The sequence below is a fragment of the Mesoplodon bidens genome (assembly GCF_964165515.1).
Source record: "Mesoplodon bidens genome assembly, chromosome: 7".
NCBI lineage: Eukaryota > Metazoa > Chordata > Mammalia > Artiodactyla > Ziphiidae > Mesoplodon > Mesoplodon bidens.
In genome coordinates, this window is record NC_138164.1 from 110,422,779 (window position 1) to 110,449,128 (window position 26,350).

The window sequence follows — 26,350 nt, forward strand, 5'->3', positions numbered from 1 at the left end:
GGGTCGAGGACACCTCTTTATTGTGTTAGAAAAGGTTAGTTACAACAGTTTCTCTAGACATGGAAGGCAATACTGTCCCCAGATCCAGGGGGGACCAGAAAATTTATAGCATCAGAGGAAAGCCGGGGCAGGAAGCCTGAGCCTACAGAGGACAAAGCTGGCTTTAAGACCAGAATATTTTCTTCCTCCTGCTCCTTACCCGAGCCCAGGGTTCTTGCCCCAGCTTTGGCTGCCAAGACATCATCCTTCACCCCAAGATCCCCCTAGCTACAATTCAACAAAGGTGCAATTGGGGAACTTCAGGGTGGGAGTAGGGGCTGTGCCCCTAGCCCAGTGGCCTTTGCTCACCCTGAGGTACCTGGTGCCCGTCCCTCAGCCAGCTTTGCCTCCTGGGGAGGGGCCTGGTCATGCAGGTCAGGCAAGGGAAGGGGCTGCTCTGGTCAGCACCAGGCCCTGAGCTGGTGCGCCTCAGTCCACCACTGCTGAGCTGGCCATGATGTTCACACCACAGGCCCCGGAGCCACGGTGCAAGTAGTAGTAACCCTGGGAGAGAGGGGGCGTTGGTGAGGGCACTGGGGCAGGATGGGGGCTGGAGGGCTGGGGCCAAGCAGGCGAGACTCACCTCCTCGCCCCAGTCAGTGCCCCAGCTGTTCTTGATGGCCCAGAAGGGAGTGGCAGAGCCTGGGGAACAGTGCGGAGAGCAGGGAGTCAGGGCCCCAAGCACTTCACACTCTTCAAACATCTGCTGTGGGCCTACTGTGTGACCGGTACTAGGGAAAGAGCAGAAAGCAAGACAGGCCCACCTACCAGGCTCCTGGAGACCTGGTGCGGCTCTGGGGTTTGGGGAGGACACCCCCCACCCGCCTCTAGCAGGGTATCCATTCATAACACCTCAACCTCCCAGCACCTTGGCTTTCCCATTCATAGAGAGGATGCATGATCCTGCCTGGCCCATAGCCCGAGGCAGAGGTAAGGACAAGGTTCCCTGGCATTCCCCTGATGCCCCCTCCAGAGGTCCTGCGATGCTGTGGTCCAGCCTCTGCCTGTGACCTGGGGTGGACGGATGGCAGAGCAGGGTCGGCGGAACTCACGGTTGCCGTAGCCCACGAGCAGCACAGCGTGGTCGATGAGCCAGGGGCTGCAGAGGGGCCGCAGTGGGTGGGAGATCCCGTGGCGGTAGAACTGGGGGGGAAGACGAGTAGGGGGCCAGCTCTGAGAAGTGGGGGGAGGGGAGTCAGCAAGAACCGGGGCAGCAGTGAGGCTGGGGCCCTACCTGCATGCCAAAGGCGTTGATGGCGACGGAGATGGGGCCCTTCTGGGCCAGCCAGGCCGCCAGCTCTAAGACAGAGGAGGGGCAGTGTCAGGGGCACCCAGGCCCCAGCCCCACCTGGCCTGTCCTCCCCCCTCCCCCTCCCACACTCACTCTGCTCATTCCGGCTCAGCTCCACTGAGTCGTTGATGTAGACCTTGGCCTTCTCTGCAGAGAAGCTGCAGGCCTGCAAGTGGCCGCGGTAGTTGTAGTCGTCCTCTGTCTCCAGCCCTCCTGGGGAATGGCGGGGGGCAGATCGGGGGTTAGAGAAGACGTGGGCCCCAGTTCATAATACTCATCTGCTCCCAGCCAGGGGCTGTGCTAAGCCCCTCCTACACAAGGCCTCACGTTCTCTATCCACCCCCAGCTACAGGCCATCCTCTCTGAGGGAGGCCTCATCCTAGAGGTGACACAACTGAGGCCCAGAGGGATGGGGGAGCCACCAGTGAGAAATGTGGCAGAGATGGAATCCAGCTCCCAGCTTCTGACTCCTCACTCATCCCAGCATTCCTGGGACTCCTGACCTTGGCTTGCTTGTCCGGCCCTGAGTTTGCTCCCAATCTGGCCCAGACCCCTGCCAGACTCTCTCACCAATCTTGGTACAGCCACCTCAATCCCTCAGTCCTCATTTTCCTGCCACTGCGACCCACTGCTCAACTGAATCACCAGTTTAGGACAATGCCTCCTCTCAGGGGTGAGGTGTGCTGCTCCCTGGTTTAGCAGCATTATAGAAATACAGACCGCCAAGCAGTGAAAAGACCGAGACCCCCTGCTGTGCACCAGGAACTTTACATATGTTTCCTCACTTGACACTTAAGACGATCCTACAAAGTGGGCATGAGGAGCCCCATTTCCCAGGTGAGACAACTGAGGCTCTGAAAGAGCTGACCTGCCCAAGGTCTTCAGCCGGTAAGGGTCAGCATTAAGACTTGAACCCACTTCACGTGACTGCCACGCTCATGTCTCTCCCCTCCCAAAGTGCCTTCCTGTAGAGGGAGCTGGGGCTCTCGCTGCCCCCCTGAAGCCCATGAACGCATACCCAGAGTCCTTATGGCTGAGTAGGCGTTGGAGGGCAAGCCGCCCAGGCAGGCCTTGTCCACCTTGTCACAGTCCAAGAGCTCTAGGAGACACAAGGCTGGTCCCGAGGAGCCCTCCGGAGGGGCTGGGCTGGGGACAGGGTGGGCAGAGCGGGATGCTCACCCTGCTCAGAGAGGGAGAGCAGGGCCCCCCGTTTTAGGAACCACTGGCCCTCCACATTGCCTGTGACTGAGAAGGCCCAGCAGGAACCGCACATGCCCTGCAAGAGACAGGGAGAGTCAGGGCTGGGTCCCTTCCAAACGTCAGTGCAGTCCTCATGTCCCATCCTCACTTCTTGGGGGTCCAACCTGGTCCTTGACTTTGGTGACAGCCCCCTTACTCCTCCAGTCCCACTCAGGTGGAGGAAGGTCAGGGATGGACTGGGCTGGGCGCATCTTCTTGCCAGGCTCCTCTTTTAGGAGGGGATTCAGGTAGATGGTACGGAACTCCTCCTCTGTGGGCAGGGGATGGGAAAAAAGTATTCTAAGCCAGTCCTGACCAGGGGCCTTGGGAGCAGGCCCTGTCTCTTCCAGGTACCATGACAGCTCTGGCCACCACCCCTACCTGTAAGGTCACTGAACTTGGTGACCCCATACCGAGCTGTGCCACGGTCCAGGGCCTGGATCTTCTGCGCTCGCACCATGTTATTGGCAAAGACGGACATGCGCCACCTGGCTTCTGAGGAACAAGGAGTGGAAGAGAGGCTTGGGCCCCAGGCAGATCATAAAAGGAGGGGTGCTTGGGGATAAGAGGCAGAGGTCTCCCTGGGGAATGGTAAGCTCTGGATCAGGCCTGAAGCTTATTTCAAGAAGGGCAGAACCCTGGGGTGGGTGAGGGTGGGGGGCCAGACCTGCAAGTGATAATGATGGGGCCAAACCAGGGTGATGACTTCCCAGGTATGAAGGCAGAACCAAAATGGGCTCCAGAGGACGTCCTGAGATAGGAGGTTGTGGGAAAAGACCACCATGCCAGGGGTCCTCCAGCAGAGAAAATCTGGCCTTTGCCCCATCCCACTCTACCCAGGATGATGGAGACCTGTGGTTTCTGGCTAGGAAAATCAGATGGGAGAAGGGGCTGCCAAGTCCTGGGAGGCTGAGCAAGAAGCTGGGGATTTAGGGGCCCTTGAAAGGATGCACTGCCCCTTGTGCCCTTCCCCTCTCCCACACCAAGGTGCCAAGTTGGGGCGAAGGTCCTGATCTGATCGGGACAGGTACAGCCAAGGCTAGGTCCTCACCCTCTGTCGTATTGTATGTCCGGTTATAGGTGGTGACAAAGTCCTTGAAGAGTGAAGCCATCTTCACAGAAAAGTCCTGGAAAGGCAGAGGGGTCTTTACAAGGCGTCCTTCTCAGAATGACCCGGGAGCCCCAGGTCAGGGTGAGGGGAAGAGAGGAAATATAAGGCAGCAGCCAGTTCCCCTGACAAACAGGCTCCTCACCTGGGGCAGGGGATCCTTGTTCAACAGTGGAAGGAATGAACTGAAAGTCTCATTTTTTTCATCTGGAGAGGGTTGGAACAGAGAAGAATCAGGACTGACCCCTGAAAGAAGTCTGACCTGAGCTATCCCGGCATCCCTGGGCTATCCCAGCACCTGTAATCTTGGTATCCACTGGGCCACAGTCCCGCCTCAGCAGCATGCGTTTCCCCAGCTCATCCAGGACTTCAAAGCTGCAAAGCTGGAGGAAGAGGAGGAAGCCTGTCAGGGGGCTGGGACAGGAGCACATGGCCTTGGCAAGATGGAGCCGGAGGGTCCCCCAGTGAGGACCACCTCCAAGGCAACCAAGCCCATAGGGGAGAGCGAGGCACTGTACGGGAGTGAGCACCCAGACACCCTCCCTTTTACAGCATCTTGGTCTCTGGCCTTTCCAGGCCTGGGGAGTGACTCACGGTGGGGTAACTGCGGCCTCAGATCCCTCCCTGTAGACTTGACGGATCACCCCAACTACTGCCAGACTCAGTCTGGGGGCAGGGTATCGCAGGAACCCCATCACTCACCAGGGTTTTCTTGGACACAGGGAGCTGGCACACCGTGGGGTCGTTGCAGGGCGGCTCCACCAGGGTCGCCTTCAGGGAGTACAGCGACCCCCGGCCCGCCTGGATGGGGGGTGGAGGGGGGCGCCGTGAGGCGGGCACAGCCACTCCCTCCTCAGTCCGGCCTTCGTGGGGCTCACAGCCCCACTGTGCCGTTCCCCTTCCCAATCTGTAGAGGTCCAACGCCCCCGCCCCAAGTCTACCCCAAAGCTCCCAGCCCTCGGACGAGAGCCCCGCTCACCCCGCACCGGCCCCCCACCCGCCGCCGCCGCCGCCCCCAGCGCGTCCTCACCCGGCGGACGCGACCGCGCACGACCCTCAGCGCGGCCCGCGTCCTGGCAGCCCGGCCGCGGTTGTACATCTCTAGGGCGAAGCGGGCGGGCTCCAGCAGCTCCGGGGACGCCAGCTCCCAGGCCTGCGCGCCGGCCGCTCGGGGCTCGGTGGGGGCCGGAGCGGCGCCCGGGAGCAGCCCCAAAAGCAACAGCAGCTGCAGCCAAGGCGCCATGGCGAGGGCGAAGCCCGCGTCCCGTCCTCACGCTCTGACAGACGCCCGGCCCACCCGACCGGGCTGAGCAGCCCGCGGCCAGGGGGGTGGGGGTGGGGGTTGGGGGGAGCCCTGGGGGGCCCTCCCTCTGTCCCTCCCTCAGATCCAGGGCGGCGGGGTGCCGGCCAATGGGCGCCGGTTGGGGGCGCCTGCGCGCTCGCTTATTCACGTGAGGCTCATGGGGCGCGCTGGCTGTGCAGGCAGCCTGGCGTCAGTCCCGCGCTGACCAACGCATCCTTGCACCAGCCGGGTCTGGGGAGGGGTGGCCCCAGCCGCAGCCTTGAAGTAATCTTCTTACGTCTTGGAGCTGCTGTTTGTGTAGCAGGGAAGAGCCAGTTCTGACTCCCTGTTGGATCTGTTTCTTTTACTTTAACCTTTGCTTATCGTTGTATTTGTTATTATAATCACTGTCTATAGCTGTGAGCATCCTGCCACAGGGAACCCTGCCCCTCTGCCTGTTAAATTAAAGTGCCTTTGTTCATCTCACAGAGAGACATTCTGACCCTGTCCATCTGTGAGTGGCTGCACAAAAGAAGAGATTAACACATCCACTCCTATTTTGCAAGATAAATGGCATTTTTACTTTACTTCCTCACCTCCTCCCCGTCTCTGTTCTATAAAAGAAACTGGCATCCAGACCCCGATAAGATGTTTTTTGGGGGACCCTAGTCCACCATCTTCTCAGTCTGCCGGCTTTCTGAATAAAGTATTCCTTGTCTCAACACCTCGTCTCCCGATTTATTGGCCTGTCGTGCGGCAAGCAGGGCGAGCTTGGACTCGGTAACATTTGGGGAGGAGAAAGGATGCTGGCCTGAGAATAAAAATAACTAGCATTTATTGCATGCTTATTATACATGTTATATGCCATCTCCCTTTAACCTTTGTAGCAATCCTGTGAAGTAGATGTTATTATCCCCGACTTATAATTGAGAAAATACAGGTTTAGGGAGATTAAGTGGCTTGCCAAACAGCTGCTAAGTGAAAGAGCTGGACTTGAACCCAGAGAGTTGGCTTCAGAGCTTGAGTTCACAGCTCCACGAGCTCTTCGAAGCCCCTCTTCTCATCAGCAAAATGGCAGCTAAACTTCCCTGCACTGGTACTGCCTCAGGCAGTCATGGGGATCAAACACAAACATGCGAACAGCGCACAGGGCTGGGACCGTTCTTTGGTTCCACCAAGCATTCACCACTGTGTTCAAGGCCTAGCAAGAGGAAGCATGAACAGATACACTAGGCATACTGCTGCCTATTCGGAGCTCCCAGTCTAGTGGAGAGAGATGAGAGAAAGCAATTTTCCTCCAAGATGTTACCAGCTGTGGGACAGGAAACAGGGAAGAGAGTTTTTAAGGGAGGTGGGGAAGCCCCAGAAGTGGGTAGAGGGTTAGTTTGGGCATGGAGAATGGGGAGAGCAGGTCCTAAAGATCATCCGGTCCACACCTGACTTCTTTTGGTAGCAGAGGGCTATCGAGGCGAAGTGACTTTCAGCTACTCAAAACTTAGTGCTGGAGCCAAACTAGAGTCAGCTCCAAGCTCCCAGCTGATGTCTGAGAGGGGAGGGCCTGAGGGAGCCCAGCAGTGGCTGATCTCCCCCTGCTTGTGCCCTCCCCAGCTGCAGCTCTTCGGGGCTCCCTTTGTCTCTCTTACAGGAGACAGTCCCGGGTCCTGAATCTGGCTCCTAAGGCCCCCTCCAGGTCCAGAAGCACCTTGGCCATCACCTTGTGCTGTGCACTTGACACTCCAGTCTCACTCTATTTGCAGGAGTTCGAGCTCTTGCGCACCCTGGAAGCTTCACATTGCTCTTCCCTTGGCCAAGCTCCCAAACACCTTTCAGCTCTAGGTTTAGAGGATGATTCCTCAGGAAGGCGTCCCTGACCCACCCCTGAAACAGGAGGGAAGGGGGCAGGGCACAACTTTGAAAGAATGACACAGCCCGAGGACATGACATAAACTGATTAGAACCAAATGGGTCCAAGATGGCGGACAAGTCGACTTCCACTAGACCTTGAGCCTCACATACCTCACTGTAACACGTCAGCAAGCTAAATGATATACCTACAGGCGCCATGACAGTTCCAAGCCCAACCGCAGGGATCAAAAAGTGGGCGGTGACCCAATTCCTGGAAATCCCCGCCCCTTCCCGAAATAGCTGGAATACTCCTCCCACTCATTAGCCTAAGAAATTACCCACCCTTATAAAAACTGACAACCCCATACCCTGGTGCCTTTTCTCACGTTCTGAGGTGGCCCACACTCTGTCTGTGGAGTGTGTTTCTCTCTAAATAAATCCACTTCTTACCTATTACTTTGTCTCTCACTGAATTCTTTCTGCAATGAGACATCAAGAACCTGAGCTGCATTAAATTCTGAAAGCAGGTGTGTGCTCTTAGTTGGAAGACCAAGGCTTTTGGTCGGGTTCGAGTCCTGGCTGTGTGGGTTCAAATCCCAATCTGAGGTGCACGGTTTCACCCCCACTACCCCTGGCTGAGCTCAATGCCATTGCCTCTGTATACTCCTAGACTCAGCCCCGTGAACTTCCTCCTCCTGAAAGGTCTAGCAATTTCTAAGGCCCAGCAGAGGCAGTGAGACTTTTCTTAGATCTGAGTTTCCAGAGATCCACATTGTTGTCATATTTCACCTTCGTGGGAAACAGTCATCTTCCCCAAAGTCTGTTCCTTGGACACTGGAGCCACCTGACAAGTGTCTGGGGGGAAAGGGTGCCTCATTTTCTCATCAGAGTGAGGGAAGAGCGCATACTCGCAATTCACAAACGAACGGGAGGAATTTTTTTTAAGTCACACATATGTCATCTCAGGCAATTCTCACAGCGACCTTCAAGAGAGAAATTGTACAATTACACATGAGGAAAGTGGAGCCAGGGGCATGGCAACATTCAGGCGCTGAGCTGAAAAGAGGGAGGCAGCAGAGGAGACTGGGAAGAAATGGACATTGAGAGAGAAGGAAGTCTGAGAGGATGAGGTCAAGAAAGTAGAAGAAGAGAGTGGATTTCAAGAAAGAGGAAGTGGCTGGCTGTGTCAAATGCCACAGAGAGGGCAAGTAAGATGAGGAGACAGAAGTGACCTTGGGATTAGGCAACATGTAGGTCATGGGGGACCTCATTAAGAGTGGTGAGTTGGGAATTCCCTCGGGGTCCAATGGTTGGGACTCCATGCTTCCACAGCCAGGAGCCTGGGGTTCGATCCCTGGTGGGGGAACCAAGGTCCTGCATGCATTGGGGCACAGCCAAAAAGCGTGTTTTTAAGATGGGAGACACTAGAGTATGCTTATGAGTTGATGGAACAGAAAGGGAGATATTGAGGATTCAGGAGAGTGAGGGGAGAATTGTAGGAACCAAGAGTTTGAAAAGAGAGGGGTGGTGCATCAGTTCTCTGTCACCGGGTGGAACATTATCACAAAACGAATGGCTAGGGCTGCAGTCTCATTGGAGGCTGGACTGAGGAAGGATCTGCTTCCAAGCTCACGGGGCTGTTGGCAGCACTCAGCTCCTTGTGGAACCTCAGACTGGGGCCTCAGTTGTTTGCTGGCTGATGGCTGTCTGCCACCCTCAGCTCCTTGCCATGTGGATCTTCCCAACACGGCTGCTTGCTTCCTCAAAGCAGGTAAGGGAAAGCGAGGATATTAAAGTCTTGTCTAATATAATCACACATGTAATCACTTGTATCAATCACCTCTGCTGTTTTCCTTTCCTTTTTTTTTTTTTTTTAAACTATTTATTTATTTATTTATTTTTGGCTGCATCGGGTCTTAGTTGCGGCACCCGGGATCTCTTGTTGCAGAGTGTGGGCTTCTCTCTAGTTGTGGCACACAGGCTCTCTAGTTGTAGTGCTCAGGCACCAGACCATGTGGGCTCAGTAGTAGTGGTGTACAGGCTTAGTTGCCCCATGGCATGTGGGATCTTAGTACCCTGACCAGGGATTGAACCCGTGTCCCCTGCATTGGCAGGTTGATTCTTAACCACTGAACCACCAGGGAAGTCTCACACTTCTGCTGTTTTCTGTTGGCTAGAAGCAAGTCACAGGTCTCTGCCATACCGAAGGGGAAGGGAGAGGATTACACAAAGATGTGAACACCAGGAGGTGGGGATCATGGGGCCCACCTTAGAGGTCTGTCTGCACGCGTGTTCCCCAGAAGAGAGCCCGGTACACAAAAATACTAACAACAGTAAAAATAACGTCTAACACTTAATGAGCACTAACTACATGCTAGGCACTCAGCATTCTCAGTACATGCATATGTATTAGCCCACTGAACCCCACAACAACCCCACAAAACAGCTATGATGCAGATAAGGAAACTAAGGCAACAAGAGATTCAGTTACCTGCCCAAGTTGTAGAAAGGGTGAAGATGGAAGCAGGGTTTGAATCCAGTTCTAGTACAGATAGAGATTCTGCTTCTCAAACTGGCCTCTGCAGACCCCGGGGTACAGGAGGGGTGCCATTTAAAGCCAGAGGATAAACAGAGCATTGTTCTCCCAAGTAAGCTCAATGAACTAAATATATCAGCCACCGGAATTCCCTGGCCTTCCGGTGGTTAGGACTCTACGCTTCCACAGCAGGGGGCACGGGTTCGATCCTTGGTCTGGAAACTAAGATCCTGTAAGCCGCGCGGTCAAAAAAAAGAAAAGAAAAAAAAAAAAAGATCCGTCACCCAGTGGCCAGGGGGTGTGGAGTGAGGAATGGGGGAGTAGTTGACAACGCATGGTCCTGGCTTCTGCTTCAGTAGGTCTAGGTAAGGAACTTGGAATATGTGGGTGAATCTTAGAAACGTTTATGTTTGAAAAGTATGCCCTTATATGTCAATTTCTGCACTAAGATGAAGTTTATTTTAAATTTATTTTCTATTGGAATGTCCCCCAAATATTAGGGATGGTGTGCAAAATTTACAGTTTTTTTTTTTTTTTTTCGGCCGTGCCAAGTGGCTTAAGGGATCTCATTTCCCTGACCAGGGATTGAACCCAGGCTATGGCAGTGAAAGCGCCAAATGAATCCTGATCATCGGACTGCCAGGGAACTCCAGCAGCACTTCTTTAAAGACCTGAATTTTCAATGAAATGGTAGTTGCTTGCAGCTCATCCCTAGGTTCCAGGATAAGGGGTTGATTTCACCCTCTTCTGCCACTAGGGTTTGAGAAGGTCTGCATTTACACTGAAGCAAACGCTACCCAGAAATGAAAATGTCTGGGGGATGGCCCAACACCCTGGACCTGGCCAAATGGAACTTCCCTTTGCAGGACAAGGTAGGGCAAACAGCAGGGTTTCCTTCCAGGAATTTCACCTGATTTATGAAAATGGTAGTTAACAGCTGTATGGTCTGAATCCATTCCAGATACTTCCAGCTCACCTCCTGACCTTTGGAAATGGTGGACAACTTCTAAAAATTTTACCCAGTAAGTGAAATACTTCAGTTTCCTAAGACTTGTTTCCCCAAGACTGAGAGGTAGGAGACAGTGAGGAGGGATTAGAAAAGAAGGCAAAATCACAGGCTTTAGAGTCAGACTGACTGACTAGCTTTTAATTCTGGTTTAGCCACTTCAAATTGGCTGTGTGGCTATGAGCAAGTTACTTTACTTCTCTGAGCCCATTTGCAGAAATAAGATAGAAATGTACCTCATTCATTACCTCATTTCTAGTCTTCTAGCAACAAACAAACAAACACTTGCAGAGAGAGTCTTAAAGGGTGGGATGAGAAGTGAGAGTGTGAAAGCCCAGGTCTTTGTTGGGGGGGGGGCGGGAGGGGTGGGCTCGGAAAGAGGAGAAGGCCAGGTAAGCAAAGCTTAGGTGGCTAGGCTTTCACATACACCAGAGGTTTCAAGGGAGCTCTACTGTCCCTGGAAATTTGAATTTGGAAGTATGTAGGGGCATTTTTGTTTCACATTGATAGGGGCTCTTCTGGTCCTTAGTAGACAGACAGGGGCCAGAGATGCTACACATCCTTCAATGTTCAGGATAGTCCCACATAGCAGAATTGTTCCGTGTCCTGCCCAACTTTCTAATGTCCCACTGGTCATTTATGTACGAGGAAAAACCTGTTTATAATTATCTGCACCAAGAACCCTAACTCTGTTATATATGTAAACATGTAATATTATGTGCACAGTTATAGCACACACTGAATTTTCCAGGAAGTCTACTAAAATGAAAATCCAGGGAAGAATTTTCCTTGTATGAGTTCCGATCTTTACAAAGGGCATTCACCATTTCAGAAGATCATGTCTCAGACTTCCCTGGTGGCGCAGTGGTTAAGAATCCGCCTGCCAAGGCAGGGGACACGGGTTTAAGCCCTGGTCTGGGAAGGTCTCACGTGCCGCGGAGCAACTAAGCCCACGTGCCACAACTACTGAAGCCCGCGCGCCTAGAGCCCGTGCTCCACAACAAGAGAAGCCACAGCAGTAAGAAGCCCACGCACCGCAAGGAAGAGTAGCCCCCGCTCGGCACAAGTAGAGAAAGCCCACGTGCAGCAACGAAGACCCAACGCAGCTAAAAAATAATTAAATAATTAATTAATTAATTTAGAAAAAGAAAAGAAAAAGATCTTGCCTAGATTAGTATTTGGGGTGATCCCAGTTCACAATAATCACCTTGCTACGTCTTCCAATGCGATCCTGACTGAGCATGTACATGTGGAAATGTAGATTTCTTTAGCATAAATTGCTTTCATGTTCTTTTTACTTGATTTAAAAAAAGTATGTCGTGGGCTTCCCTGGTGGCGCAGTGGTTGAGAGTCCACCTGCCGATGCAGGAGACACGCGTTCGTGCCCCGGTCCGGGAAGATCCCACATGCCGCGGAGCGGCTGGGCCCGTGAGCCATGGCCGCTGAGCCTGCGCGTCCAGAGCCTGTGCTCCGCAGCGGGAGAAGCCACAACAGTGAGAGGCCCGCGTACCACAAAAAAAAAAAAAAAAAAAAAAAAAAAAAGTATGTCGTTAGGTAGGTTACTATCCATGAATTTTATTTCATTCATTTAACAAATATTGACCAAGTGCACAATAATGCATCAGGCACAATCCAGATGTTGGGACGTAAAGAGGGCATTGTAAAATATTTCCTGTTAAAATGGCATGTTGGATCTGACCGAGCTGAGATCCGTTGGTAGGCTGACCTGGGTTTTAATCCTAACTCCACCACCATCTACTATTATATAACCTGGGACACATCTTTTCACCTCTCTGAGCCTCCTTGTATTGATGCGTGTAGATTACAAGGGATCATGCAGCTCCTCCTATCTGCTCACTGAATGGTAGCTGTCAACATTATTATTATGTTGATTGATTCCTTTATGGCACAGGTACAATAACACCATTTTATCTTTCTCAAATAATTCCTCAAACTCCGTTGCCTAGCTACCTCTTTCTTTTGAGGCTCCTCATCTCCCTCCTACCCTGTGAGTTGTCCAAAATCTTCAGTGATTTACTTAGTCCGAAAGAGGCACCGTGGGGCTGGTTTCTGAGGGTATTTCCTGTGGTCTGACCTCTTTCCCCACCTTGCAGGCAACTGAGGTCTGGAGTCCACTGCTGTTATGACTTATTACCACCACACGATGGCGCCGTTGAGGCTTGGTCCTGGACACTCCCAGGGTCTCGAGCCTGTAAAGAAGTTGAGGGGCCCTCTCTCTCTGCTCTCTCACCTCCCACCCAGCCACTTCCCTCAGGAATCACACATCTCAGCATATGGCATCACTGTTCCCTCGGTTGTTCAGTCCACAGACCTGAAGCGTCCTTGATTCTTCCCTTCCCTGCATGCCTCACATCTAATCCATCTTCAAGCGCTCTGGTTCCACCTCCCAGTGTCTCCAAGAATCATCCACTTATCTGTATTCCCACAGCCATCACTCATGGCCAAACCACCATCACTGCCGGCCTGGCTGGACCCACTCTTCCCTCCAATAATTCTCTCCACGCAGCAGCTAGAGGGGCCTCCTTAAACATAAACTGGATCAGGTTGTGGGCTGTGATGCACAGACCAGATTCTCCTTCAGGGATGGACTTAGTGTCCAGCTACTGGCTCACTGCCCTCCACTGTCAGCCCCTCGGGGCCTCGGCTGAAGAGTCATGCCCAATCCCCCAGGCAGCTGCATCTAATGACAAGTCTGAAGGGTCATCCCAGCTTCAGAACTCCCTGCTGCGTCAGGGGAGGTGTCCATTGAGACTGCACGGCAGCTCAAATTCTCCCTCTGCTCAGTCTTGCCTCCCTCCCCTCTCTTCCCCCTGTGTTGATCCTGAGAGCACTCCTCAATGGACCTCCTGCCCGCCAATCACCCTCTCTGAATCTGCTCCCCAGGGGGCCAAACCTAACTGGCACTCTCCACTTAGAACAAAATCTCAACTCCGTACCATGGCCTGTACGGCTGGGCATCACCTGGCCCCTGCCCTCCTGTCTGAACTAATCTCGTGCTCTCTCACTGCCCCTCACTCAGCCCCTGCCACAATGACCCTCTTCCTGTCCACAAGCTAAGTGCTTTCCAGGTTCAGGGCCTTTGCACTGGCTGTTCCCTCTGCCTGGAGAGACTCCCCCTGCTCTGCAGGGGGCAGACGCCTTCCCAGCTGTCCTGTCTCAGCCTAAATGTTATTCTTTTTTTTTTTTTTTTTTACGATACGCTGGCCTCTCACTGTTGGCGGCCTCTCCCGTTGTGGAGCAGGCTCCGGACGCGCAGGCTCAGCGGCCATGGCTCACGGGCCCAGCCGCTCTGCGGTATGTGGGATCTTCCCGGACTGGGGCATGAATCCATGTCCCCTGCATCGGCAGGCGGACTCTCAACCACTGCACCACAGGGGAAGTCCCTAAATGCTATTCTTAAGAATAAGGACCACCTCATCTAAAGGAGCCCCCTCCCTCTCTCTCAGAACACTGTATCTTTCAACATCCATCATACCCTGTCCTTACTTTGCTTATTCCCACTGGACTGTTTTTTTGTTTGTTTCTTTTTTCTTCTTTTTTACATTTTTCTAGCAAATCATAGGTTAAACAAGTTACATGAAAGATGATTTCAAAAGCAAAACTATAAAATTTCTTTCAAAGAAATTTACAGCAAAATATTATTTGACATGGGACATAGGTGCATTTGATCAGATGTGAGAAGATGTGGGGTAGGGACCCCAAAAGTCTGACAGACTAAGGCCAACAAGGGTCAAAAAATGACCCTGCCTTGGCCCTTAGTGGATTTACTGTAATATTTCTTCAGTGATTTGATGGAAGGATGGATGGATGGAGATGCTGGGCCCCAAGTCTTGAGCCCAGACTCCTTTCCTAGAGGTGAATATATCTCAGGGAACATCTCTCAGCCTTGAGTGAGCAGCTCTGGTCCACTCCCAGGTTTCCCTGGCTGAATCATTAGGCCTAGGGTTAGGGTACTGACCTTCCCCACCTCCACCCCCAAGGGCTCTAGAGCTCCATGCATAAATCAATCCATATCCTCACTGCTTTGTGGCTAAGATCTCAGGTTGCAGCAGCTTCAGAGAGCCCCTGAAGATTCTTTTTTTTTTAAAAATAAATTTATTTATTTCATTTATTTATTTTTGGCTGTGTTGGGTCTTCGTTGCTGTGCGCAGGCTTTCTCTAGTTGCGGCGAGCGGGGGTTACTCTTTGTTGTGGTGCACGGGCTTCTCATCGTGGAGGCTTCTCTTGTTGTGGAGCACGGGGTCTTCAGTAGCTGTGGCACGTGGGCTCAGTAGTTGTGGCGCACGGGCTCAGTTGCTACGCGGCATGTGGGATCTTCCCAGACCAGGGCTCGAACCCATGTCCCCTGCGTTGGCAGGCGGATTCTTAACCACTGCACCACCAGGGAAGCCCCCCTGAAGATTCTTGTTACACCCTAATCCCAGAATGACCTCACCTCACTGTTACATAACTCCTAGGAATCATCCGATAACAGCAACAACAATAATAATAACGCATAGCTAGTGCTTACTCCATGCCCCATCTTACACCCTTCATAGGAATTACCTTTTAATTTAGAAAGGTCATCTCCAAGTGATCTGAGGCCTTCAAGGTCCTGAAGTAGGAGAGGATGACATTTTAATAACTCCCTCAGTGGAACCCACTTAAATCTCTGCCTTAACCAGCCAGCAAGTTGTTATTTTGGGGAGTTTGGTCAGATGAGGTGTCGCAATTTAAAACCTGAAACTAGGGGCTTCCCTGGTGGCGCGTGGTTAGGAATCCACCTGCCAATGCAGGGGACACGGGTTCGATCCCTGGTCCGGGAAGATACCACATGCTGCGGAGCAACTAAGCCCATGCACCACAACTACTGAGCCTGAGCTCTAGAGCCCGCGAGCCACAACTACTGAAGCCCATGCGCCTAGAGCCCGTGCTCCACAACAAGAGAAGCCACCGCAATGAGAAGCCCATGCACTGCAACGAAGAGTAGCCCCCGCTCGGTGCAACTAGAGAATGCCCGTGCGCAGCAACGAAGACCCAACGCAGCCAAAAATAAATAAATTAATAAAATTATAAAAAAAAGAATAAATTGGGTTATTTGTCTTTATTATTGAGCTGTAAGAGTTTTTTATATAGTCTAGATACAATTCCCTTATCGGACATGTGATTTGCAAATCTCTTTTCCCATCCTGTGGGGTGTCTTCCACTCTCTCGATGGTGTCCAGGGAAGCACAAGTTCTACATTTTTATCTATCACTTATTAACTATAAGACCTCCAGCAAATAGCTCTGCTTCTCTGAGCATTTCTTCATCTGTAGGGTAAGCATATAGATGTCTTGCAGGGATGAGATGAGAGTACAATAAAATGAGGCACATAAAGCCCAGGTCCCAGGTCCCAGGGCTTGGTTGGGCTTGGACATAACCTACCTGCTCCTAAGCCTCTCAAGGCAGGAAGGGAGGCTCAAGGTCACGGGTGATCCACAGGCCTCTCCATTACTTCTACTCGCTCTTGAGGGCAGAAACCCTGTCAGCTTTGCTAATTCATTGCTTTCTCCTCAGTGCGTAAGCACAGCCATAGCTCATTGAATATGCGATAAGTGAATGGGTGAAAAGGAGATGGAATTCCTTGCCCAAGGTCACAGACAATGAATGGGAAATCTGGGACTTCTTTTTGTTTGTTTTGTTCTTTCTTCAAGTATTTTCTCTTCTTCCTTTTTTTTTTTTTTTTTTTTTTTTTTTTGCGGTACGCGGGCCTCTCACTGTGTGTGGCCTCTCCCGTTGCAGAGCACAGGCTCCGGACGCGCAGGCTCAGCGGCCATGGCTCACAGGCCCAGTCGCTCTGCGGCATGTGGGATCTTCCCCACTGGGGCACGAACCCATGTCCCCTGCATCGGCAGGCGGACTCTCAACCACTGCGCCACCTGGGAAGCCCTCTTCTTCCTTTTTTTTAAAACATTTTTATTGGAGTAGAGTTGATTAACAATGTTGTGTTAGTTTCAGGTGTACAGCAAAGTGGATCAGTTATACATATACATATATCCACTCTTTGTTAGATTCTTTTCCCATATTGGTCATTACAGAGCATTGAGTAGAAGTTCTTTGTGCTATACAGTAGGATTTTATTTTATGTTATTTATTTTATTTTATATTTTTCATTTCATTTTATTTTATTTTCTGGCCACACAGCAGGCAGGATCTTACTTCCCCGATCATGGCTGGAACCTGTGCCCCCTGCAGTGAAAACACCAAGTCCCAACCACTAGACTGTCAGGGAATTCCCTATTTTATATATAGTAGTGTGTATATGTCAATCCCAATCTCCCAATTTATCTCTCCCCACCTTTCCCCCCAGTAACCATAAGTTTGTTTTCTACATCTGTGACTCTATTTCTGTTTTGTAAATTAGTTCATTTGTACCATTTATTTTAGACCACATATAAACGATATCATATGATATTTGTCTTTCTCTGACTTACTTCATTCAGTATGACAATCTCTAGGTCCATCCATGTTGCTGCAAATGGCATTATTTTGTTTTTTATGGCTGAGTAATATTCCACTGTACAATATGTATGTACCACATCTTCTTTATCCACTCCTCTGTTGATGGGGGAAACCTGGGACTTCTGACTCCCTGGCTGGGATACACCTGATGATGCCTGTCTCTGTCTGCTCAGGCTGCTGTAACAAAATACCACAGACTGAAGGCTTAAACAAATATTTATTCCTCAATTCTGGAGGCTGGGAAGTCCTAAATTAAGGTGCCAGCAGACCAGTGCCTAGTGAAGGCCTTCTTCCTGGTTTGCCATTTGCTGCTTTCTTGCTGTATCCTCACACAGTGGAAAAAGAGGGGGCTCTGGTCTCTTCTGCTTCTTATAAGGGCTGGGGCCCCACTCTCATGATCTCATCTAACCCTAAATACCTCCCAAAGTACCACCGAACACCATCACATATGAGTTTTGGGGGGGACATAAACATTTAGTCCATAGCAATGCCTAACTCAGTGGTATTAGGTGAACTTTGTATTTAGTGAATAATAGCTTTTAAAAAAAAGTTTAGCTTTGGTAAAATTGTAAACAAATAATTCTTTTACATATTTTAGGCCCCAGGTTGACCTAGAAAATTACAGTTTGTGATATCTGAGCAGTGACATAAGACATATGTATATAAGCATGCTGTTTAAGGATTTCCATCTTTAGCAAAATTTCTGTCCATCTAAGAAAAAACATTTGCCTCTGGATCTCCACTTGGATGCCCTGCAGGCAGGCACATCAAACTTAACTTTTTCTTTCTTTTTTTTTTTTTTTTTGGCCATGAAGTTTGTGGGGTCTTAGTTCCCGGACCAGGGATTGAACCCGACTAGCCTGCAGTGGAAGTGTGGAGTCCTAACCACTGGACCACCGGGGAATTTGCAAACTTAACCTTTTCAGGGCTGAACTCATCATCTCCCCCCACTGCACTCCCACCAAACCCTCCATCCTCTCATTTCATGAAGGGCTCCACCAGAGGCCCAAGCCAGACACCGAGGAGGACACTGAGGAGGTATCCTTGACTCTCTACCCTCATTCCCCAGTCAATCTTCACCAAATGCTGCCAAATTTGCCTCCTAAACACTCCGGCCTGGCTCATCTTCCCACTGTGGCAGCCTCCACCCTTGTCTGCTAGCCTCCAACCCGCAGCCTCCTAACCCTCACCCGTGGGGCAGCCAAATGTCACTCCTCTAAAGCCTGATAAAACCCCCTTATTTCTCTGACCTAATTCCCAAGCATTCCCCACCTGGTCCGTGCCACTCCAGCCACAATGGCCTCCTGACTCACCAGGCACACACCGGTCTCAGGGCTTTTGAACTTACATTAGCTCCAGCCTAGAATGTTCTTTCCCAGTTATCACACAGCTCTCTTTCCATTCCTTCCAGTCTTTGCTCAAATATTCCCTCTTCTGATCCCCTATTTTCCTTTTTTTTTTTTTTTTTTTGCCGTGCCCCGGCTTGACCAGGAATCGAATCCACGCCCCCTGCAGTAGAAGCACAGATTCCTAATTCCATGATCCCCTATTTTATAAATTTATTTATTTTTATTTATTTTTAGCTGCTTCGGGTCTTCGTTGCTGCGCACAGGCTTTCTCTAGTTGCAGCGAGCGGGGGCTACTCTTCGTTGCGGTGTGCGGGCTTCTCATGGCGGTGCCTTCTCTTCTTGTGGACCACCAGCTCTAGGCGCGCGGGCTTCAGTAGTTGCGGCTCACGGGCTGTAGAGCGCAGGCTCAGTAGTTGTGGCGCATGGGCTTAGTTGCTCCACGGCCCGCGGCATGTGGGATCTTCCCGGACCAGGGCTCGAACCCGTGTCCCCTGCATTGGCAGGTGGATTCTTAACCACTGTGCCACCAGGGAAGTCCCGATCCCCTATTTTAAATTGCTTTTCTCTGAATTTTCTGTTGCCATTTTGGCTTTTTTCCCCTGTATCATTTGTTTTACCTGCCTGGCTGTTGTGTCCTCCCCCAGAACACGAAGCGTCCTTGTCTGTATTGTGCAGTGTGGCGTCCTCAGCACCTGGAGCAGCCCCAGACACTGAGCAGGTGCTTGGTAGGTATCTACTGTTGAATACATGGCTTCCCAACACCTACAGAACAAGGCCCACACTGGCCCTGGCCCTGCCTCTGCCTCCGCCTCCAGTCTCACTCCCTTCCAGGCCTTTTCAAGGCTGACTAATGCCAAAGTGCGTGTAGTCCTCCCCCATACACTATGCTCCTCTCCTGTACTTTTGCTCACGCTGGGCTTGGAAGGCTCTCCTCTTCTCCTCTGCCACCATGTGCCTGCTGACTCTCACTCAACCTTCTAGAATTTAGACTCCAATTGAGTGTGGCCTCCTCCAGGAAGCTCTCCCCGATCACCCTTCCCCTATGCCCCGGCTCTGTTGAATGTCCATTTTGTGGGCTCCCACCGTACCCTTCACTTGCCATATTACTGAAATTATCTTCCCTACTAAACTTTAAACTCCTCAGTGACAGCGACTGGTTCTTTCTGGTTTCCTCTGGCTCTGCTTCCCACCATCCCCCCTGCCCCCCACCATCACCAAGCAGTGTCTGCCACTTGGGAGGAGTTCAGTGCTCTGGGCCTGAAAGAAGAATGATGTGGGCCTCAGAGTCACCGCTGGGAATCAAGCGGGCTGTCCGAAAGCCTGATTTCCTCCGGGGACAGGTAACGATGAAAGCCAAAAATTTTATCATATTCAGCTTCTCCCCACGGACTTCAACTGGGCAGACTTGTTTTTTTATATTTTGTGATAAGAAACAGTACAGTGGTTAAGAGAATGTACTTGGAGTCAGACCTCTGGGTCTGAATCCAGACTCTGCCATGTTCCTAGTTGTGTGACCTTGGGCAAGTTACCTAACCACTCTGTGCCTCAGTTTCCTCATCTGGACCTTGAAATAACAGTAGTGCCTACCTCACTGCATTGCCATGAGGACTCAATGAACTACTGCATGAAAAGTGTTTAGAATGGAGTCTGGCACTTAATAATCACTATATAGTATTAGCTAGTGTGATTAAAATTGCCTTTTAAAATAAGTTTTAAAACAGAGTCAGTATACTCAGAGACGTAGAGGACAGACTTGTGGTTGCCAAGGTCGGGGAGGGAAGGACTGGGGGTTTGGGGGTAGCAGATGCAAACTAGTATATCTAGGATGGGTAAACAACAAGGTCCTACCGTAGAGCACAGGGAACTATATTCAATATCCTGTGATAAACCATATGGAAAAGAATATATAAAAGGATGTATATATGTGTGTAACTACTGAGTCAATTTGCTGTACAGCAGAAATGAACACAACATGGTAAATCAACTATACTTCAATACAATTTTGTTAAAAAGGGAGTCAATAGATTGTGCTCGCTTCGGCAGCACATATACTAAAATTGGAATGATACAGAGAAGATTAGCATGGCCCCTGTGCAAGGATGACACGCAAATGCTTGAAGCATTCCATATTAAATAAAAAAAAAAAAAAAAAAAAAGGGGGGCTTCCCTGGTGGCGCACTGGTTGAGAGTCCGCCTGCCGATGCAGGGGACACGGGTTCGTGCCCCGGTCCGGGAAGATCCCACATGCCGCGGAGCGGCTGGGCCCGTGAGCCATGGCCGCTGAGCCTGCGTGTCCGGAGCCTGTGCTCCACAACGGGAGAGGCCACAGCAGTGAGAGGCCCGCGTACTGCAAAAAAAAAAAAAAAAAAAAGGGAGTCAATATAAAGAAAAGTGTTTGATAAACAACAGTACAAGGAAGAGGCGGGCCAGACACAGAAACCCCAAGACCAAGCGGGTGGGGCTGTAGGCTTAGTGAAGTCAGAAGCACCTGGGCCCAGATCCAGACCCTGCCAGCACTTGTGAACCGTCAGGACTGGGCTTCAGCTCTGTGGGTCTCAGCTTCCCAGAGTGGCCAGATCACCAAAAACCAACCTGCTTGTCCAGCAGCTAAATGACCAATTTGCAGAATTACCGATTTTTTTTTCAAGTTGTATTTTACCTCTGGCTTGACATTTTATAAGCAAACAGGCTGGTCAACCAACGCTTCCCTCACTTTTACTGCCCCTGCCCCAGCAACTGCCCACTCCCCTGAATCATGTCTCGCAGTCCTTACCACCACCCTCACTACTGCCTTTGCCCCCACCTGTGCCCCTTCCTCTATTTCAAATAAAATACAAATAGGGACCCCCCAGACCCTTTCCGGGGTTTCATGATATCAAAACCATTTTCATAATACTGCTGACACGTTATTTGCCTTTTCTACCCTCTGTTTCTGAGTACAGTGTTTGCCAGAGGCTGCATGACGTGCAATATTGCAACAGATGCAGCAGAAACATAAATGAGAATCCAGTTGTCTCCTATTAAGCCAGACATTCAGGAGATTTGCAAAAGAGTAAAATAGCCACTCTTCACTACTTAAAAAAAAAAAAGTTGTTTTTCATAACATATATTATCTCTGTAAACACATAATGGGATTAGTGTTAATTTAAATAAATAGTAAGGGACTTCCCTGGTGGTGCAGTTGTTAAGAATCTGCCTGCCAATGCAGGGGACACGGGTTTGAGCCCTGGTCTGGGAAGGTCCCACATGCTGAGGAACAACTAAGCCCGTGCGCCACAACTACTGAGCCTGCGCTCTAGAGCCCGCGAGCCACAACTACTGAAGCCCGCGTGCCTATAGCCCATGCTTGGCAACAAGAGAAGCCACCTAAATGAGAAGCCCGCACACCACAACAAAAAGTAGGTCCCGCTAGCCACAACTAGAGAAAGCCCGTGCACAGCAACAAAGACCCAGTGTAGCCAAATAGTCAAAACCAGTTGAAAAGTGGGCAAAGGGCATGAGAATTTTACAGAAAATAACCCAGCTTTTAAACATCTAAAAGATACAACTTCACTCATTAGAGAGATGAGAACACAACTCAAATGAGATACAATTTTTTCACCTATTAGATGGTAAAGATTAAAAATTTTGATAACACTATTGGTGGGAATTATTATTATCATCACACTGACAATAATGCAAATGGTTACAGCCTTTGTGGATGGTAATCAGTAATATCTATCAAAATTACAAGTGCTTATGCTTAGATATAATTCCACTTCCAGGAACTTTAACCATAGAAATAGCTGCACATACTAAAGAGATGAACAAGGACTTTTTTAGAGCATTGTTTTTGTTTGTAAATGTCCAACAATAAGAGACTGGTTAAACAAAATAAAAATACACCCAGAGAATTCCCTGGCAGTCCAGTGGTTAGGCCTCCACGCTTTCACTGCCGGGACCCAGGTTCAGTCCCTGGTTGGGTGGCTAAGATCCTGCAAGCCGCGTGGCACAGCCAAAAAAAAAAACAAAAAAACAAAAACAAAACCGAAAACACCCAGTGGGATACTAGATAGCAATCAAAAAGAATAAGGCAAATCTATGTGTATCGATGTGAAATGAACTTGAGGCAAGCTCATTGGGGAAAAAAGAAAGGGGCAAAACAGGGGACAGCATGCTACTGCTGGTGTAGTTAAAGACGTGTATAGACAACATATTCATGTGTGTTCATACATGCATAGGCTACCTCTGAAATCATTTTTACAATGGCCTACAGGTCTTACATAATCTAACCTGCCCCCTGGCACCTTGTCACAACCCCTCTGACTTATCCCTCTTTCCCCTTAGCTCTTCTCCACCTGCATTGGCCACCTTGTTTTTCTGGAACACCCCAGGCACCTGCCTGCCTTACACTTCCCAATAGCTGGCAGGAACACTGTGGTCCCAGATGTCCATGGGGCTCACTTCCTCCCCTCCTTCAAGCCTCTGTTCAAATCTCCCCTTCCCAGTGAGGCCTACACAGACTACCCTAATAAAGCTACATCCTTCACACTTTATTTCCTCTTGCCCTTCTCTATTTTTTCTTTTTCCCACAGTACCTATCACCCTCTAACTTTCTATTATTCAATGTGCTTCGGTACTATGTTTATGGTCTACGGTCTGTTTCCCCCCAGTAGAATGTAAACTCTACAAAGGGTAAGGGTCTTTGTTTTGTTCAGTGATAGAGACCAAGTATGAACATCTAGTAGGCGCTCAATAAATATTTGCTGAATAAGGGAATGAAAAGATACACAAGAAACTGGTAACAGCTGTTACCCACAAGAACTGACGTACTGGAGGGAAGGATGGGAAGGAGACTTACTTTTCAGTGCATACCCTTGTGTACTTTGTACCACGTGCTTGTATTAACTGGTGAAAATTTAATGAAAAATTCTGGCTCTGCCAACAGTATGCCAGAACTGGAAGAAGTGACAACCTGGATCCAACTCCTTCACCTGACACAGGAAGGTCCAGATGCAGAGAAGTTAGGTAGTGTGCCCAAGGTTACACAGTCAGGATGTGGATTTAAACCCACATCGACTAACTCCAGAGCACTAGCTCTTAGCCCTTATGCCATAGAGTCTCTTGGCTTAGGGTTCTAATCAGCCAATCTAATGTATCGTGATAGAAATGCTAAGCTGAGGGGTTCCATAGGGAATGCTTTCCATCTGTCTAACATTTCCCATTACAATGAACTCCAAGGGACGGTCTCAGTTCTTCTGATACATGAGCTTTTGGCTGTGCCGTTCATGGCCTGACAGAAATGGGACTACTGGGCTTGGGGACTCTTTTATGAGAACTTCATGGTCAAAATAAAGTGCTAATTTCAGTCCTCTGGTAGTTGGAAGCACAGTTTTCCTGAACCCCGCACTCCCAGATATTTCTTCTTTCAAAGCAGTCAAGAGGTCTGGGTGAGCTGCTGGGTGTATAGGGGTGAGGGAGGGATCTGAGGACACTTGGCTTGGTCACAGAGTAATGGGCGTATTCCCAGGGGCTATTAAAGGCTGGCTGCTGAGCTTCCTGGACAGGGCTGACTGATGGGAGGCCCTATTGGCCCGGACCAGGTGGCGGACCCGCCGCCACTGCTGCAGCCAGTAGAGCATCTCCACTTTGTCATGCTTCATCTTGTCCAGGTAGCGCCGCCCCTTGAAGGTCACTGGCTCACCAAAGACTAACTCAATCTCCTCCAGGAGGGGAACCAAAGGAGCCTCCACTAGACCGAGCCTCTTATGGAGATGGTTGCGGATCTGATTCTCCTCCAGGAAGCGACTCCGGCCCATGTCGGTCTTGTGGAAGAAGCGGTTAGGGTCGGAGGCTTGTTGCTCAAACCACTCCAGTCTCCCCAGCAATATCTCCCGCAGCTGAATGGGCTGCAAGGCCTGCTCCCAGGCACTCACCAGTGACGGCAGCTGCCTCAGGCGGGCATTGGAGCTGTACTTGATGGCCATGTCCAGCCGGTCTTTGTCAGGGACCTCAAGCATGGACCACAGCTGCTCCAGACGCTTCTGCAGGCTCAGGATTTTGTGAGAGTCTTCCAGGAGGCTGTTGTTTTTAGTTCCCAGCCTGTGCTCCAGCCCCATGTCCCAATCCCACTCTCCTGGCACAAAGTTTGGCTCGTTGTCTTCTAGCAAGGGAGGTGGGTGCTGAATCTTTAGGGACTCTCTGACAGGGGCCACGATCTCCACAGGAACCTCCTCTTCATACATTTGGAAGATGACATGGAGGAAATCTGTCTCCTGGGTGGTGAGGTACTTGAAGTAGTCACCCACAGACAAAGTCGTTTTCCACCAGTTCAGCCATGAGGCCTTGTTTGACCACTTCTCCCAGCTTTTACTTGCTTGGAGTGATGTGACGGAGGACATCTTATCAGGATTGGACTGTAAAGTGTTAGCTCTCAGGGAATAAAGTCCAGCCAGCTTGGTGTTGATGATACGATGCTGTTTTTCTTGACGGAGAAAGGCTGAGGATAGGAAGGCCGACCAGTCTTTATTGGCTGAAGGCTCAACCAGGGGCCCCTGGTCAAAAGAGAAGTGGTCATTAGAGACATGGCTCATCAGCTCCTTGTACAGCTCCCTGATGCTACTGCCAAAAGTGCAATCAGCATCCATTTCCTCGATAAGTTTGGGTTCCAGTTCACCAGCCAGGTGGTTGTATAGGACTCCGGCCCCCTCAACATGGAAGGAATCCAAAAAGTTTCTTGCTGAGACCTGTACAGCGGCTGCCTGGACCACCTGATTGCTTAGCTTCAAAGTAACAGTCGCTGGCTGTGGTTCAAGTGGAGGGGATCTGGGGGACTGGAGGCTCCACTGCTCTGAGGCTTCCTTCTCCTCAAGGCCCTTCAACATTCTCTGCAGCTCTTCCATGTGATGTGCTGCAGCTGGGCGGTAGGTCAGGGCCCCCAAGAGTGGGGGCAGGCCCGAGTCCAGCAGTGGGTAGTGAGACCACCCCAATTGCATGTTCTTCATCCTCTGCTTCAGGTCCTCAGCCACAGTGTCCCCTTTCAGCTCTGGTTTGCTCTCTGCAACCAGGACCAGTGGGGTTAAGGGGCGAGGAAAGAATGGAGGAAGACCCAACTCATCTGCTAGTTTCCAGCCCTCACGCAGAGAGGGCATGGACTGGCCCCTCTGGAGCTGGGAGGAGAGGGGCAGGTGGGAGGTGGGGGGAACCTGGATGGGGGGAGCCACAGAGGACCCAGGCAGTGAGGCAATCTGTGAACTGAAGTTGCTTTCTCTTCTCTTTTGCATGGTGGACAGCCAGCGGAGAGGCTTCTTCTTCTTCAGCTGGGGAATGGACTTCAGTTCCTTCACTGGGTCCGGTTCAGGCTCACTGACAAATTCTCGCGGGCGGCTGAGTTGGATGAGGTAGTTCAGGCTGAGGTTGAAATATGGCACTTGGGCAAAGCCAGTGCTGTGATGCCATGGGATAGGGCAGAGCCTGAAAGCCCCAGTGGGGCCGAGGGGGCGCCGTCTGGGCACGCAGACTTGGACCTGCCCTTCCTTCAGCAGGGCGCGGAAGTCAGCGAGCAGGCCACGGTAGACCTCGGGGCCGGTGAGGAAGACTGTGCAGTCCCTGGCGAGGCTGGCGGCCAACCGGGTGAGCGTGGCTGATTCGGTGAAGACAGCTGCGGGGGTCGACATGATCTTCTGAAGGTGCAGGTAGCGTACGAAGAGCTGCTCGCTGCTGAGCAGCACGTAGACCAGGAGCCGCTCCCGCAGCCTCTGATTGTTCAAGTGGCTCAGACCAGGTTCGGTGGGGGGCTCCTGCCAGCTGCACTTCAGCTCGTCCAGGATGACCTCGGTGAAACGGAGTCGTACCTTGCGAGGCGCGCGCGCCTCCAGCCCGCTGTTGGCCAGCCGCTCCGCTACCTGGCGGCAGAGCGACGCCACTGTCAGCCGTGAGAGCGGTAGAGGTAGCAGCATCGGGACCTCCTGCGGGAGGCGCTTCTGAGACTCTGTGCGCGTCGTCGTGCGGGAGAAGAGCGACAGCGGACGCAGCAACCGGTGGTAAAACCGCTGGAACTCGAGCTCGGGCTTACACGGCTCCATCTTAGACCAGGCGGCGCAGGCGGCGCTGGCGGTTACTAAGGCAACGAGGGGCCGGATGGCCCAAGTGCGCCTGCGCAGCCCTTGCCCG

General features: G+C 51.1%; 2 protein-coding genes across 3 annotated transcripts; both read right to left on the minus strand.

Annotated features, from left to right (window-relative positions):
* Window positions 1-3: 3 nt before the first annotated feature.
* On the minus strand, window positions 4-5,083 carry CTSF (cathepsin F). 2 transcript variants are annotated; one of them, XM_081240590.1, is made up of 14 exons: window positions 4,708-5,080; window positions 4,380-4,478; window positions 3,976-4,060; window positions 3,823-3,884; window positions 3,621-3,696; window positions 2,951-3,064; window positions 2,695-2,840; window positions 2,510-2,606; window positions 2,349-2,429; window positions 1,424-1,543; window positions 1,274-1,338; window positions 1,092-1,182; window positions 623-681; window positions 4-543 (listed from the first exon to the last, which is right to left on the minus strand). In XM_081240590.1, exons 1-14 carry the CDS (start codon window positions 4,918-4,920, stop codon window positions 469-471), a joined length of 1,383 nt encoding a protein of 460 aa, XP_081096716.1. In that variant the 5' UTR covers window positions 4,921-5,080; the 3' UTR covers window positions 4-468. The 2 variants fall into 2 exon arrangements, with proteins under 2 accessions (XP_081096716.1, XP_081096717.1); XM_081240591.1 differs by lacking the exon at window positions 1,274-1,338 and having other exon boundaries at window positions 1,092-1,212; window positions 4,708-5,083.
* A 16,806-nt stretch (window positions 5,084-21,889) lies between these two features.
* CCDC87 (coiled-coil domain containing 87) lies at window positions 21,890-26,337 on the minus strand. Its single transcript, XM_081239816.1, is given in 2 exon segments — window positions 21,890-23,735; window positions 23,737-26,337. Coding segments are annotated over 2 exon segments (2,547 nt in total). The 5' UTR covers window positions 26,263-26,337; the 3' UTR covers window positions 21,890-23,714.
* Between the last annotated feature and the right edge of the window lie 13 nt (window positions 26,338-26,350).

Excerpts from the sequence above, each read along its gene's own strand:
- CTSF (XM_081240590.1), bottom strand. The coding sequence starts at position 4,920 with ATGGCGCCTTGGCTGCAGCTGCTGTTGCTTTTGGGGCTGCTCCCGGGC. Across the intron at positions 2,430-2,509 it reads GCTCTCCCTCTCTGAGCAGG|AGCTCTTGGACTGTGACAAG; the intron begins GTGAGCATCCCG and ends TGTGTCTCCTAG. Across the intron at positions 1,339-1,423 it reads GCTGAGCCGGAATGAGCAGA|AGCTGGCGGCCTGGCTGGCC; the intron begins GTGAGTGTGGGA and ends CCTCTGTCTTAG.